The 14,295-nt window shown below is 43.0% G+C and overlaps 1 protein-coding gene across 6 annotated transcripts in view; it reads right to left on the reverse strand.

Annotated features, from left to right (window-relative positions):
* The window catches only part of MOK (MOK protein kinase), a 44,718-nt gene extending 32,575 nt beyond the window's left edge, over positions 1-12,143 (reverse strand). For 3 of the 6 annotated variants that reach the window (XM_064486261.1, XM_064486264.1, XM_031454357.2), the window contains exon 1: positions 11,928-12,143. In XM_064486261.1, the coding sequence (XP_064342331.1) occupies positions 11,928-11,934 (7 nt within the window). In that variant the 5' untranslated portion in view covers positions 11,935-12,143. Of the gene's footprint in view, positions 1-10,666; positions 10,721-11,402; positions 11,832-11,927 lie in introns of those variants that run through there. The other 3 variants (XM_064486262.1, XM_031454365.2, XM_064486263.1) reach the window with 3 other exon arrangements.
* Between the last annotated feature and the right edge of the window lie 2,152 nt (positions 12,144-14,295).

The raw sequence follows: 14,295 nt of genomic DNA on the forward strand, positions 1-14,295 counted from the left end.
GAAGCCAAGCACAAAAGGCCATTTATATGAAATGTCCAGAAAAAGCAAATCCGCAGACAGAACGAGCGGATTAGTGGTTGCCTAGGGCTGGTGGAGTGTGGGGGAAATGGGGAATTACTGATAATTGACACAGGTTTCTCTGGGGGATGATGAAAGTGTTTTAACAGATTATGATGATGGTTGCACCACTCAGCATAAATACCTAAAATCATTGATTTGCATACTTTAACCAAGGGAACCTAATAGTAGGTAAATTACACCTCAGTAAAGCTGCTGAAACAGACAAATAAATCTGAGGTGTCAGAAGTGAGAACAGTGGCACCCTTGGAGGTGGCGTGATTGGGACGGGCCGAGGGGACTTCCAGGATACTGGGGATGCTCTGCTTCTCGATCTTGGAGCAGGTTATGTGGGCATGTTCACTTTCTGAAAAGTAAACAACCCGTACTTACAATTTGTGCAGTTTTCTGTCTGTATGCTATACTCCAATATTAAAAATTAGAAGAAAAAAAGCAAGCCAAAGTTAGGAATAAGCAGAGAGTATGAGGAACAAAAGGGATATACACTAAAGAGTGCATTCAGAGAAAGGCAAACAGCCTGCGAAACCGTGTGAATGTCAGAACACTCATGTCCGCCGAGCCCCAGAGCCGCTTTCCCTGTGGTTCTGGTTCCGAGGAGAGCCAGATCTTCCTGCTCTAAGCCCGTCCTCAACTGACTGTTACAACACAGCGCCATACTGTGAAGCGTGGTGACACTTACTGGCCCTCACACCTGAAGCCGACTAAAACAATCTCATGAATGAGAACAAAGCTCAAGGGCCACTCACATTCCTCGACAGGCCCCTCACAGGAGACTAGCTGCCCCGCCGTGCTTGCTCAGAGCCTCTTTTGGTCCTGAAACACGTCTCCATCTATTTCCCAGACGGCCTCTTTGTCCCAAACGAAAACCCTCTGGGGAGGACTGCCAGCCCCAACAGTAATATTGCTTGGTCCTGGCAACTTACAAGAGTTGGAGGTAAAATACAAGACACTGAGACAAAGAAACATAAAAAACAACAGCCAAAACAAAGACTGCTTGGGGCGAGGAAATATTATTTTACTATTAAGACCATTCCATTCCTACATGAGGAAATCAGTACACCAAAAGTCTTCAGGCCAGACCTCAACAGAAGCCAAGCCTGGAGGCTGGACTGTGTCACGAGTTGGGAGAGGGTGGACCAGCAGACCCGGAGGGCCAACCCGCACAGGGGTGGCAGGGAAAGCTGCCTGAGGGTGCTGAATCTCCAGACTAGCATTTTCCAAACTGAGTCCCACAGAACATTAGTGCCCCTCAGACACTAATGGGCAGTCCAAAAAAGAGGGTTCCGTGAGCAAGGAAATGCACAGTTAAATAAAGAGAAACATGTTTGACTAAGGAATTCCTCTGCGCCTCTCCCTGAACATGCGGCATCTCCAGGGCATGGAGGAGCCTGGGGTGCACAACCAGGCCTGTCTCTGAAGCACACCAGTAACACCCTGTGACTGCTCCAGACCCCCAAATGGAAGACCTTCCAACTGAGCTATCAGAACCCTCTTAGCCAAGTCTTCCCTGAATAAACAACCGACTGACCCAGCTCCCGCGAGGCAGGGTTTCAAAGCCTTTTGGCCAGTGTTATGGCTCTCCCTACTCGCCCTCTAAGAGAAGCTGGCGCAAGTAAGGCAGGGGTCAGCCCAGTGGAGTCTTCAGGACAGATGTGTCAGAACCCTTGGGACAAAAACCAGAAGCTGTAACTTGCTTGACAACCACAGCTTAAGCTAAATCCCAGAGCCTCTCTAGAACCGGTAACCATCCCAGTAAGTCCGGGAACCAGACAAGTCAGATTCTTGGGTGTCTCTCCCGAGAAACTTCTTCAAAATAAACTGACCAAAGCACAGGCCCTGTGGCTTACCACTGATTTGTCCAGTTTGTAACCTTATAAAACGATTTTGACATATTTCTTAAGGAGCCTCCCAACTTGAAACTTACTAGGAAAATTCAACAGCCTGGCCTTTTTACTGGGTAATAAATCCTTCTGCCCTCAGGCAGACCCCCAACCCCGACCCACTGAACCCCACTCCCACCACTCGGGGCACAGCCCAGGGACAGCTGCTGCTCTCAACACAACACCGAACTTTTCCCCTCTCTTGGATGAACTAGACTGGAACGCCTGGAAATTTCCCTAAAAGGAGACACAGTCTATTCATTGTGCAGAAGAGTTCACAGGGCAGGCCTAAGACAGCTCTCCTTAGAAAGGTCTGCTGGCAAGGCTGTCCTTCGGCTGCCGTCTGGGAGCCTGGATTTGGGCGGGTTCCCACCATTCCCTAAGTGGTAAGCGTGACTCACTGTCCCCAAGCTGTTCGTGCAAGCAACATGGCTTATGCTGAACCTGCTTTCCTTGTGGGCGCCCAGGATTTCGGTAAGTTCCGGAAGAGGGTTCCTTTGTCACTAGCTCCCAAAAAATATCCCAGCACTGGGTCTCTGGCGAACTTCCCTAATAGAAAACGTTTCAGACGTGCTGTGACAGTGTGTTGCTGGAAGAATTAAGCCTGTCCTGTGTGACTCCACCTCCCCCAGAAGAGAACTCTTGGAAGCTTGTCTCATTTCCCCTAGACTTGGTCCCATGTCCCTTTTCCCTTTGCTAATTTTCCTCTGTGCCCTCTCACTGTATAAGTCACAAATATAGCCTGAGTCCTGGGTATCCTAGCAAATCAAGCAACCGAGGGGCGGCCTTGGGACCTGCCCCTCAACCCAATTCATACTATTCTTCAGTCTAAATGAATTAACTATCCCCAGTAGTCTGACTGCATCACTGTGGGTGTCAGTAAAGATTTATTAGCACCAGCTATGCACCAGGCACTGTGCCAGGCACGGCAGACAAAGATCAATGAGGCACAATCCCTGGCCTTGAGGACTCAGAGTGTGTCCCCACGCCCCCAATTTTAGGTCCTTTACTTAAAAAGAGAGGCCAGGAGAGAGAGCCATGCTTGTGTTTAGATAATATTAAAGGCCAAATTAAGGAGTAGACAGAGTATAAAACGGAGTACATGGTACTTAGATTCTAGTCTCCCAGGACCAACTTGGTAGGGGGGCCTTAAAGAGGATGTCTTTCCTCCTTCTGAACACGCCCCTGTCCTCTGTCCCAGACCTGCTCCTGGTCCACGTGCACCTTCCCTCCATGAGGCCATAAGCCTCTTAAAGGCAAAGTCCACGAACTGTTCTCTTTCGTGCCCTGTACATACTCAACAAATGACTCAAAGAGGAAATACCAGGTCACATGTCCAATAATCTAGTATTACAGGGGGAACGGAACTTCACTAACAGCTGAATCACGAAATTATTACTGTTGACTAATTGGCAACCAATCCTTTTTTATTCATCTTTGTCTTTGTATGTGGGGTATTTCCGACCACAACAAGAGAGAGAGAGAGAGAGAGGGAAAGACGGAGGGCGAGAGCGAGCTGTTGTCCCTTAGGTAACTTCCTTTCCCAGGTCAGACCATCCCTATAAACACAATAGTGAGATTAAAAGGGTAAGAAGGATAAAATGGCTGGAATCCTTCTAAAATTACCTTCTAAAAGTTTCATAGTCCTCCAATTAAACTGTATTTTAGAATATGTTTTTCCTAATTACATGCCAAGAAATTATGCACGAGGTGAATTCGGCCGACTAGGCCCCAGGAAACATAAAAACAAAGCCAAGCTGGATGATCACAGCTGACACTGTTGTGCACTTACCATAAGTCTGGCACTATTTTTTAAAATAAATTTAAATTTTAGAAGAGTTTTAGACTTGCAGAAAAATTGTGAAGACAGGATAGAGAATTCTCATATATGCTACACCCAGTTTTCCCTATTATGAACATCTTAAATAGTATGATACATTTGTCCCAGATTATACAAGTTAGTGAACTATCTGATACATGGCTATTAACCAAAGTCCACCCTTTATTCAGATTGCCTTAGTTTGTACCAAACACCTCTTTCTGACTCAGGATCCCATGTGGACACCAGATTACATCCAGCTGTTGTGCCTCCTCTGGCTCCTCTTGGCTGTGACTGTTTCCCAGTTTCCTGGTTTCGTAACACTGACAATTTTCAGGAATGCTGGTCACGTGAGTTGTAAGATGTCCCTCGACTGGAATTTGTCCTGATTAAAGATGGGCTGCGGGTAGGGAGCTGAAGTGCCATTGCATCACGGCAAGGACGCACACACCAGCAATGTGACTTGTCACCTCAGGCTGAGGCAGTGTCCGTCGGGTATCTCCACTGCAGTGACTCTCTCTTGACCCCTCTTCCACACCATCCGCTCTGGGAGAAGTCATGTTCCACACTTAAAGAATGAGCAAGAATGTTCCCCTCTTTGAGGGCGGAGGAGCTACACAAATGCTCAGAACTGTTCTACAAGGGAAGCCTGTCCGTCTCGCCATCTACTTACCCAGTCACCTGCACCCGCGTGCGCCCGGGGATGGCTGTTCCATACTCTGTGATAAGCCAGTACTACTTCATCGTGTCGCTTCAAATGGTTCAGGCTCTGGCCTTTGGAGAACTTTCAGTTGGCCCCTGTGTCCCTTAGACATGCCCCCATCAACAAGGGGTGTGCTGGTTGGTTGGCTGGAGTAGTCTCCACTTTCTGGCACTACAAAATCTTGTGTATTTCCTGTTTCAGTCCTAGGATCAGTCACTTCTCCAAGGAGCCCTGGTTCCTTTTACTGGAGAACGACATTTGTTAAACTCTAGGTGTGAGGCTCCACTTTTCACTTCATGACCTGAATAACCCCACGCAACAAGGACCTGTTAGCCTATCTTACAAATGAGGCACTGGGAGGTTAAGCAGCCGGCCAAGGTCACGTCAGTGAGCACGAGGGCAGGGCTTTCAACACAGGGAATCTGCCTCCAGAAGTCACGTCCCAACCACACAGCCAGGGCTGTCTCCCACGAGCAGGACACTGCCGAGGAGATGCAGACGAAGCCCCACAAATGTACTTCCAAGGGCAGTGCCCACGGTAACTGACACTTTCCAAAATAACCAGTTCAGCTGACACGGTCCATGAGAAAGGCAGGATTTGGGAACCCCCCTGCCAGTAGTGGAGGGACACGGTCTGCAGTGTGAGGGACAGTGAAAGCACAGACTCCAGCTGTGACTGGTGCAACCTTCATGACAACCACCACAGCCATGCTTGGTCTTTCCTTATCTGTAACTTTCAAACCTTGTGACACAGTCAGTCCATCAGGCAATCTAGTCACTCAACACTCCCTGACAATGTCTACACTGAGCGGTAACAGCGGGCCTTTTATAACAGTAGACAGTTGCTTAACAAACAAAGTGGGAACAACTGGTTCTTAAAACTCCGGTTAAAACACATCCACTAGAATGTCAAAAAGTTAAAAGACTGAAAATACCAACTGTTGGTGAAGATGTGGAGTGAAAGGATCTCTCATACGTGGATAATGGATTGAAAAATGGTATAGCCACTTGAGAAAGCAGTGAGGAAGCTTCTTGCAAAGGTAAATATACACTTCCAACCCAATCCAGCAATTCCACTCCTAGGCATCTACCCCAGAGAAATGAAAACACATGTTCACACAAAGACTTGTACACGAAGGATCACAGCAGCATTATTCACAATAGCCAAAAACTGGAAACACCTGAATGTTCACTAACTGGTAAGTGAATAAACAAATTGCAGCATATGCATAGGCTGGAATTCCACTCAGTGATAAAGAGGACCAAACCACTGACATGGCACCGCATGCGGGAAGCTCAAAAACATGCTTCATGGAAGAAGCCAGATTCAAAAAACCCACATACATTTATATACACATTTACTACATTTCATTTATATAAAATTCTAGAAAAGGCAACACTTTAGCAATGGAAAGCAAATCAATGATCCCTGAAGCCAGGGGTAAGGGGAGGGGAGTGATTGCAAAGGGGCCCAAGAGAATTTTTGGGGAATGACAGAAAGGTTCTTTTGCAGGGAGGTAATTAGGGTTATTTATTTATTTATTTATTTTTAATGGAGATGCTGGGGATTGAACCCGGGACCTCATGCATGTTAAGCACGCACTCTACCACTGAGCTATATACCCTCCCCCGCAAGAGGTTCTGTATCTTGATGGTGGAGGTGAAGACACTACTGCCAATATTTGCCAAAACTCAACAGACTGTACTCTTAAAATACGTGAATCTTACTGTGTGCAAATTATACCTCAACAAAGCTGATAAAACTGGGAGATTTCACATTAAAAAATCCAAATTAGATCCTTATTCCACAATACACTTAAATATTGGTAAATAGCGGTTAAAAAGCTGAATGTAAAAATCAAACTAAAAGAAAATGCACTCATATATTTACCAGCCAATCAGATGGAGATGACCTTTTAACAAAGTTCAGTGAAGCCACAAAGAAGGAAGACCCAGAAGTGAGCCCAGCCACACATTTTAAGGTGTTTATAGCAAAAGCTTCACAAACAAAATGTAAAGGCAAACTACAATCTCAGAAAATGTTTGCAACCAATATGAAAACAGCTAATATATTTAATTATAAAAACCATTTACAAATAAGTAAGTGAAATACTAATATCTCTCAAAGACAAAATGGACAAAAGGGCACAAGATGATTTACTCAGGAGATAAAAATGGCCAGTAAGAAAAACTCCTAGTATTCAAAGGAATACGTAGTTTAAAATAATTGCTTTTTAAAAAAAATGAGACTCTTCCATCTATCAAATTGGCAGAAGTTTGCAACATGTGTGTTCAACACAGGAACAAGACTGTGGTGAGGTGGTGGCCACATGACACAGCACAACTAACTGCGAAACCAACATTTTCAACGTAGCACAAGACCACTGAAGACATCACCTCCCCTGTGGAGGTGCACCTCGCGGGGAAAGGGGAGTGTCACAGACTCTCATTTTCCGCCTATCATTTCTGTATTGTATGAATATTCTACAATAAACAAGAATTACTTGTTCAAGTAGGAAAAAACATGTTAGAAAGAGTCCACATCCTTTGGTTTCTATCCCAAGGATATCATCAGACACAAACAACAGTTAGAGACAAAGATGTTCGTCACAGTCCTACAACAGCAAGGATGCTAAAAACTTAAATATTCAATGTCAAGAAAATGATCTATCAATTATGGAATAGCCACAAGCTGAAATATTATGGAGCCATTAAAAACAATATGCTTTAAAATCAACGAGTTTAAAATCAACTCTCTTAACACTACAAGAGCGGTTTAAAGGGAGACAGACGTGACGTTCCCAGCAGGGAAGAAGCCCAGTCACTGAAAGGCGGGTGGTGGACTGAGAATTCAGATCTGAGAAGAGAGGAGGGATGAATTTTACACAACAAATTCCAATTTTTGTTTCATCACAGATAAGTTAAGCAGACTCACTTAAAAACAATCAACTCTGAATTTTAAGGTGGTTACGAACTCCAAGTGTGCGCCAACACACTAGGCTGGCTCCAGGTCACATGACCAGCAAGCAATGGTGGGATCCACAGCCCCAGATGCGGCTGCGGTAGATAGAGTTGCTTTTTCCTCTGTGGCTCGTCCAACAGACAGAAGGTCTGGGTATAAAACCAGGATGAAAGACAGCTAAGAGAAAAAGAGAAGCATCCCAGGGAAAACGCTTAGGGAAGGTGTCTTCCTATTCTCTCCAATAGGATCTGCCATATCTTCACAGACCCTAATTAGATGAGAAACAAGAGGATCACAGAGAACAACACAAAGCTATGCTAGTAAAAAAAAAAAAAAAAATCCAGCCCCACATTGCTGGGAACAGAGGAAGCAGCCACTCAAAAACAAACAAACCCAAAAAACCACCCAGACTCAAGGACAGAGAAAAGTTTAAGAACATATGTATGAAAAGGGTAGACAGGAGGACAAGTAGGTCTGTTCACATTCATTAAGGTTCTATTCACTTTTACCAAACCAAGGCTTGTTTCAGTGGAATTTAAGCCATCTTTAAAGTGTGACAGTGGACCCAGTACCTCCTCTTAAAAAAAAAAATAAATAAGTAAATAAACCTAATTACTTCCCTCTCCCCACAAAAATAAATAAATAAAATTATTAACATGCGACAGTGGAGATCAAATTCACTTTTTGTGAAATTCAAAACTCGTCACACCCAAATCCAAACATTTGTACTCAAGCACTGCTTCTAAAGGTCTTAATCAAGGTAGGTGATAAGCATCAAGAACTATGGGGCTTCACCAGCAGAGGGGTGAAAAGAATAAGAGGGGGTTAACTACTGAATACAACTCTCGATTAGAGTTTAAAGGAAGAGGATTCAGCTTCTAAATTCCACTCTCGTTGACAGATCATGTAATTCAAACCAAATTACTAAAACAAAGTCAGGAACCTTCAGTAAAAATGGCTGTACGGAATTAAGTACTTGGTGTAGTGAGGAAAACTGTGACCTGAATTACCAAACATGAAAACACAAAAGGATATAAAATTATTTATAAACTCATAAAAAACGCTGATCATTTTTTTAATGTATAGAAATACTGAATCACTATGCTGTGCACCTGGAACTAACACAGTGTTGTGGGTCAATTGCACTTCAAAAAAATACTTATAAAATTTCTAAATTTCGATTGCACCCTTTAACCCATTTAAGTCCACTGCTAGGAATGTATGCCATTGATAAACATGAAGCACTACTCAAAGATCTACGTTCAAACATCCTCACTGAAGCATCACCCTAACAAGTTATAGTACAACACAGTTAATATAATCATATCTAGTTTTAGAACAAATACATATTCACACACACACAATATGCCCAGAAAATTTATGGAAGTACATCTAAGGAAATGTTAACCAGGACTGACTCTGCCACGTAGGGAAGGATCCTGAGGCTAATTTCACCTTTCATGGTTTGAATTTATCACAAGCCTACACTACTTTTACCTGATTTTATTTAAAAAGAAAAAGTTGCTAGTTGATGCATCTATTTATAAAAGAAGAAGTTGATGTGCACACGAGGAAGGAGAGCACGGAGCAAGGTTATCTGAGGTAATTCACAACTTTCATTCTATAAAAATACTGGCATTTATGTGGGACAGAAAGCTTAAACCTCACTGCAATTACAACAGATAATTTTTAAAATTCTGTGATATAATAGCAAACTGTTACTATCTCCACAACCTGTAGTTTTTTCTCTTTTTATAGGTATGTTTTGAGTAAGCCACTAAAAAGTTCAGGCAGGAAAAAAATCAGTACTCCCACTAGGTTAGGTAAGGGTACATTTTTTCAAATATCTGACTGTTATTTGTCATTCTTTCTCTTTTCCATCCCTGCCTTCCATCCACTGGGATAGCAAATACTAACTCAGTCACATTTTACCACTTACCAGACACTATGGTATAAGCTTTACAAAGATTATCTCATTTAACTTTGAAATGATCCTCTGTGACTTCCTGTTCTGGAATATTCTCTCCACTGTTAACTATTTGTTAAGCATTTAATTAATGATCAGGACAAATCTGAAGGACCATCGGTTACACCAGTTCTCTGACTGGATTTTAAGGTAAAGGAAAGGAGAATAAAGATGTACCGTTAAACCAAGTGATTAAAACCACCAAAATGGCCATCTAAAAGAACATATTAAACAATACTTGATATAGTCTTTAAAAACCTAGAAGTTTAAAGCATATAAATCATAAAATGCAAATGCTAACATATAACAATGTGCATAGATGCATATATATAGATGCTAAGATTAGTGTTTTTAGAAAGGGGGATAGATACACGTTTATTTCTGCATATATACATACACATATATATACAGACACAAAAGAAATTGTTACGAGTGGTTGACTCTAGGAAGAGGGGCATGAAGGGTGTAAGAGGCCAAGGTGACCAAATGGAATGATCAAATGATCAAACCAAGCTTCAACAGAACTGCGCCATGCTGACCTTGGGCACTCTAGATGGGACACACTGACAAGGACACAATTTCACCTATGACATGTCCCTGACAAAAATATTTAAGCTAAAGCTATTGATGAGGAAACAGACAAAACACGTGGCCTGCGTTCTCAAAAAATGTCATCATCAAAGACATGAAAGGCAAGACACTGTCAGATTAAAGGAGACCAAAGAGATATTACAACAAAATGCAGTTTGCGAACCTAACAGTGGCCGAGCTGATTCTTTGGGGTTTCGAACTTGAATCAGTTGCTATCTAGCGACTGACAGATTAATTTTAGCTTCTATTTTCTGCCATTTTCTTACTGCAAAACACTTATCTATCCCCTCAAAAACCATTCGGTATGTCAAAATCATGATGTGTTCTAAGATTTCCTTTAAGGAACAGAATCTGTATGGAATTTTCTCCCCCAAACCTCCAAGTCATAAATAGCAGAAGACCCTCCACCCCCACCCCTTTCCATCAGCACCAGACGACAGAGCTGACCTCTCTCACAAGCTCCAACTGTAAATGGTTATTACATGTCATAGTCAGGTTCTGATACATGGAAATAGCAATCATACTAAACAAGAAAATTAGAGAAAAAATGCAATTTGTGATTTTTGACTGGGATTCTGGAAAAAATAAAAAGCACCTGTAATGGATATTATTGGGATAACTGGGAAATTGTGACATACAGACTGCATATTACATAACAGTATCGTACCATGTTATTCGTGCTGTGATTATGTAGGAGAATGTTCTTGTTCTTAGCAGACACCTGCCGAATTATTAGTGGTGAAATGTAATGATGTCTACAGTTGACTCCTAAAAGGCTCAGCAAAAATAAACACATAATTTAGAGAAAGAAAATACCAGAGCACAACTGAGGAAGCACACAGACAAGGCAGAATGGTGCCCTGGAGGAGAGGTTTACAGACATTCAGGGCACTCTTCTCGTAACTTTTCTGTAAATTTGAAATTTTTCAAAATAAATAACTGGGAAGGAAAAAAGAATACAGTAAAACAAAAATGTGTACATAAATTCACACAATGAGTAGAAGCGTAAAGCCGTTTGTAGACCTTGTATTCTAACTACCGCTTTGGGTGCATTAATGAAAAAGCTAAACATGTAAACAACATCTAACAAATAGGAAGGCCTTGTAAAGGATGAGATGAATTAATTGTTTTAAACATCTCTATTACACACTTTATGCCATATATAACTTACCAATTGACAATTAGCAATACAATGCAAATTTAACATTACAACTACACCTAACATAATTTAGTCTTTTCACAGCAAAAGACGTTGGAATTTTTCTGCATCTCTGGCTCACAAGCATAACTGACAATTATATCTCTACAGTAATGTAAAACAAAACAAAAAAAAAGCCCATTCTACTTGGTTGCACTTGTATTGCCCATAATCCACAAATGGAAGCACAGGTAAATGTTCTTACCCGTTACATTTTCAAGGATAACTATTTCATTTCCCAACTTTCCAGTAACACTCTTTCATTTCACTAAAAGGTTGTTTCAAAATTCCTATAAGAGAGTTTCGATAAAAACACTACTGTCTGATCCGAAAAATAATAATAAAATAAAATACACAGCCAGCTTTCTTCTCAACTGTTTACTAAACCTATGTCATTAAAAGGCAGGAAGCCACACGGTAACCGCTCATTACAATTACTGCCGAATGTTCAAGAAAAGAATCTCAGGTTCAAGACAGCATTCAAAAAAACATTTTTTTTCACTCAACTCTCAAAACTCTAACATAACCTCGCACCAAAATAAGCCTCGCGGGGCTCGGGTCGGCGCTGTGAGGTCCCCATTGCCCGCAGAGCCGCCGCGGCCCCTCGGTGTGTTCGGGGGCGCGGCTCCGGACCGCGCAGGAGGTCCGGGGTTCCCCCCTCTCGGCGCCTCCCACGCCCGCCGAGGGCCGACCCGCCCGCGCCGCCCGCCCCTCCCCGCCCCCACTCAACTCTTCATCCTGGATGCGGGAGTCGGCGACAGCCCTCTGCCGATGCCGGATAGAGAATAAAGGGACAGAAAGGGTGGCCCTCTGGCTTTCACTCCTCCGAGGCAGGGTCCCAAAGTAGGACCTCCGCGGTGGTCCCTCGATGAAGAGAGCGTTAGGATCCGGCCGCCATGTTGTATCCTTGTCACCCTAGCAACCGTCAGGCCCTAAGCGCCCCGAGGCCGCCGCCCGCGCGTGCGCGAAACGACCGGCCCTCGTGCGTCGGCCCTACTCATACGCGTGCGTACTGCGGCCCGCCTCCGCCGTCCAGTTGCTAAGCAACCCCCCTCGCCTCTTTAAGTACGAAATTCCCAGCCTTCGAGAGGAGTCCTTTGCCGGAATCGCTGTTCCGAGCCGCCCTGAGAATTTAGCGAGTTGGGACCTAATGTCCGGACGACAGCCTTGAGCTTTACCTGGACTGGGGACACACTAAATAATTGTCAATGGACACCTGTTCTTTGCAGTCTTATTCTACAGCTGAACATCCACTAACTAGTCTGGTGCATAGCGGTACATTTTTAAGTTTTTCTTTTTAATTAAACAGACGTTTATTGAGCGCCAAGCGCTCCTGCGGCCCTTGGGGATTAAAGGAAAACAGTGTGGACAAGGTCGCTGACTTCTTGAAACTTATATTCTACCAGAAAGTTGAAAGAATGAACATATGAAAATATGATACGTGCAAATATGATAACTGAGCAAGACAGCAGCCTAGTCCCCAAGGAACTGACTATGCAATAAAAATAACGACCTCTGTACATTGGTAGGGAATTTTATGAAGCTTATTTCATCCCCACAACTACTTCATAAGATTCGGTATCCCTGTTTTTTCTTCCCCATTAATGTTTGAAATTTAAAAAGTAAAATATCTGTTGTTAAAAAAAAAAGTACAGAAGTATACAGAGTGAAATTGAAGTAATCCCTTCAAAGCACGTTCATCCTTCTCACTCCTCATCCTCCCCAGAGTTGCCCACTGGCAACAGTTGGGTGGCGAATGTTCAGAATTTCTGGGTATGAATTTGGACAGATTTCCCCCATAATTGAAAATCATAGTTATTCTCCTATAACTTGCTTTTTTCGCTTGCTAAATCGTAGTCATCTTTTAATATGAGCACATATAGAGCTGTTGTTCTCTGCTGCATAGTATTCCATAGGATGAATTTACTCTCACTTTTAAAAACCATTTCCCTATTAATATTTCCCATTTTTGCTATGTCAAATACTTCAGAAAATATCGTTGTGTGCTTTGAGCACACAAGTGATTATTTCCGAAAGAATTAATAGGTTACAAGGCATCTATAATTTAAATGTGGACTGATATTAAATCACCCTCCAAAAACACTGTACCAATGCATACAAGAGATCTGTATATGAATTCTCTTCTCCCCATTCTTGCATGGACACTGGCTATTACCTACTAAGATTAAGAAGCCACCTGGGAAAAGATTGAAACATAACAACATGAAATTTTTCACTTCATTATGGTTCCCAGCCCTCTCTCTTTGTCTCCCTCCAGGATATGATTCATCTCTCTTCCTCTTGCTGGAAACTTTCTCCTCTCTAAGCCCAGCGTAGGCCTCACCCCTACAGGTGAGCCCTTGACACTTCCAAAGCTGGCCTTAACATCTTTTACCCCAACCTACCATCCTCTGAGCCCATCTCAACCAAAGTCAAAACCATCTTCCCAGTCCCCCCACCCCCAACACTTCCCCCCTCCCTTTCTCCCTCATTCTCGGCAGATCCCTCAGTTTCCTACGGATCCCTCCTCCTTTTTCTACCCACCTTACTTCTCGCTGGTCTGAGCCTCCTCCTTCCAGCTTCATGGGGACCAGGTCTCCACAAGCAGCTGTCAGTCACAGGATAAATCCAGACTTCTCACACCATGTACACTCTCCCTTCGCCTGAAATCTTCAGGCTCTAACCCCTCACCCACCCCATCTTCCTGCCATCCCCTCCTTTCACACTTTGTGCCCAAACTGGGTTTAGTTTAGATTATTTTCTTCCTCAAATAACCTTATATATAGAGACAGAGGTGAGGGGAGCACCATATATATGTATGTATGTGTGTGTAGATATATATAGGGATATTTTTTAAATAGATAATGCATTCACAAGATTCAAGATTCAAAAATAATAAAAATAGAACAGAGCTGAAATCCTCACTCACACCCCTCTGCCCCCAGTTCCTCTCCCCATAGGTTAGGCAACCCATGTTATAAGCGGTCTTTTATTCTTTTTCTCCTTCTCCTTATACAGATGGTGCCATAGTATAGACTCTGCTCTGTATTTTGTATTTTTTACTTAACACTTTAACTTGGAGATTTCCCTGCACTGAT

Source organism: Camelus dromedarius, chromosome 5, assembly GCF_036321535.1.
Source record: "Camelus dromedarius isolate mCamDro1 chromosome 5, mCamDro1.pat, whole genome shotgun sequence".
Taxonomy (NCBI): Eukaryota; Metazoa; Chordata; class Mammalia; order Artiodactyla; family Camelidae; genus Camelus; species Camelus dromedarius.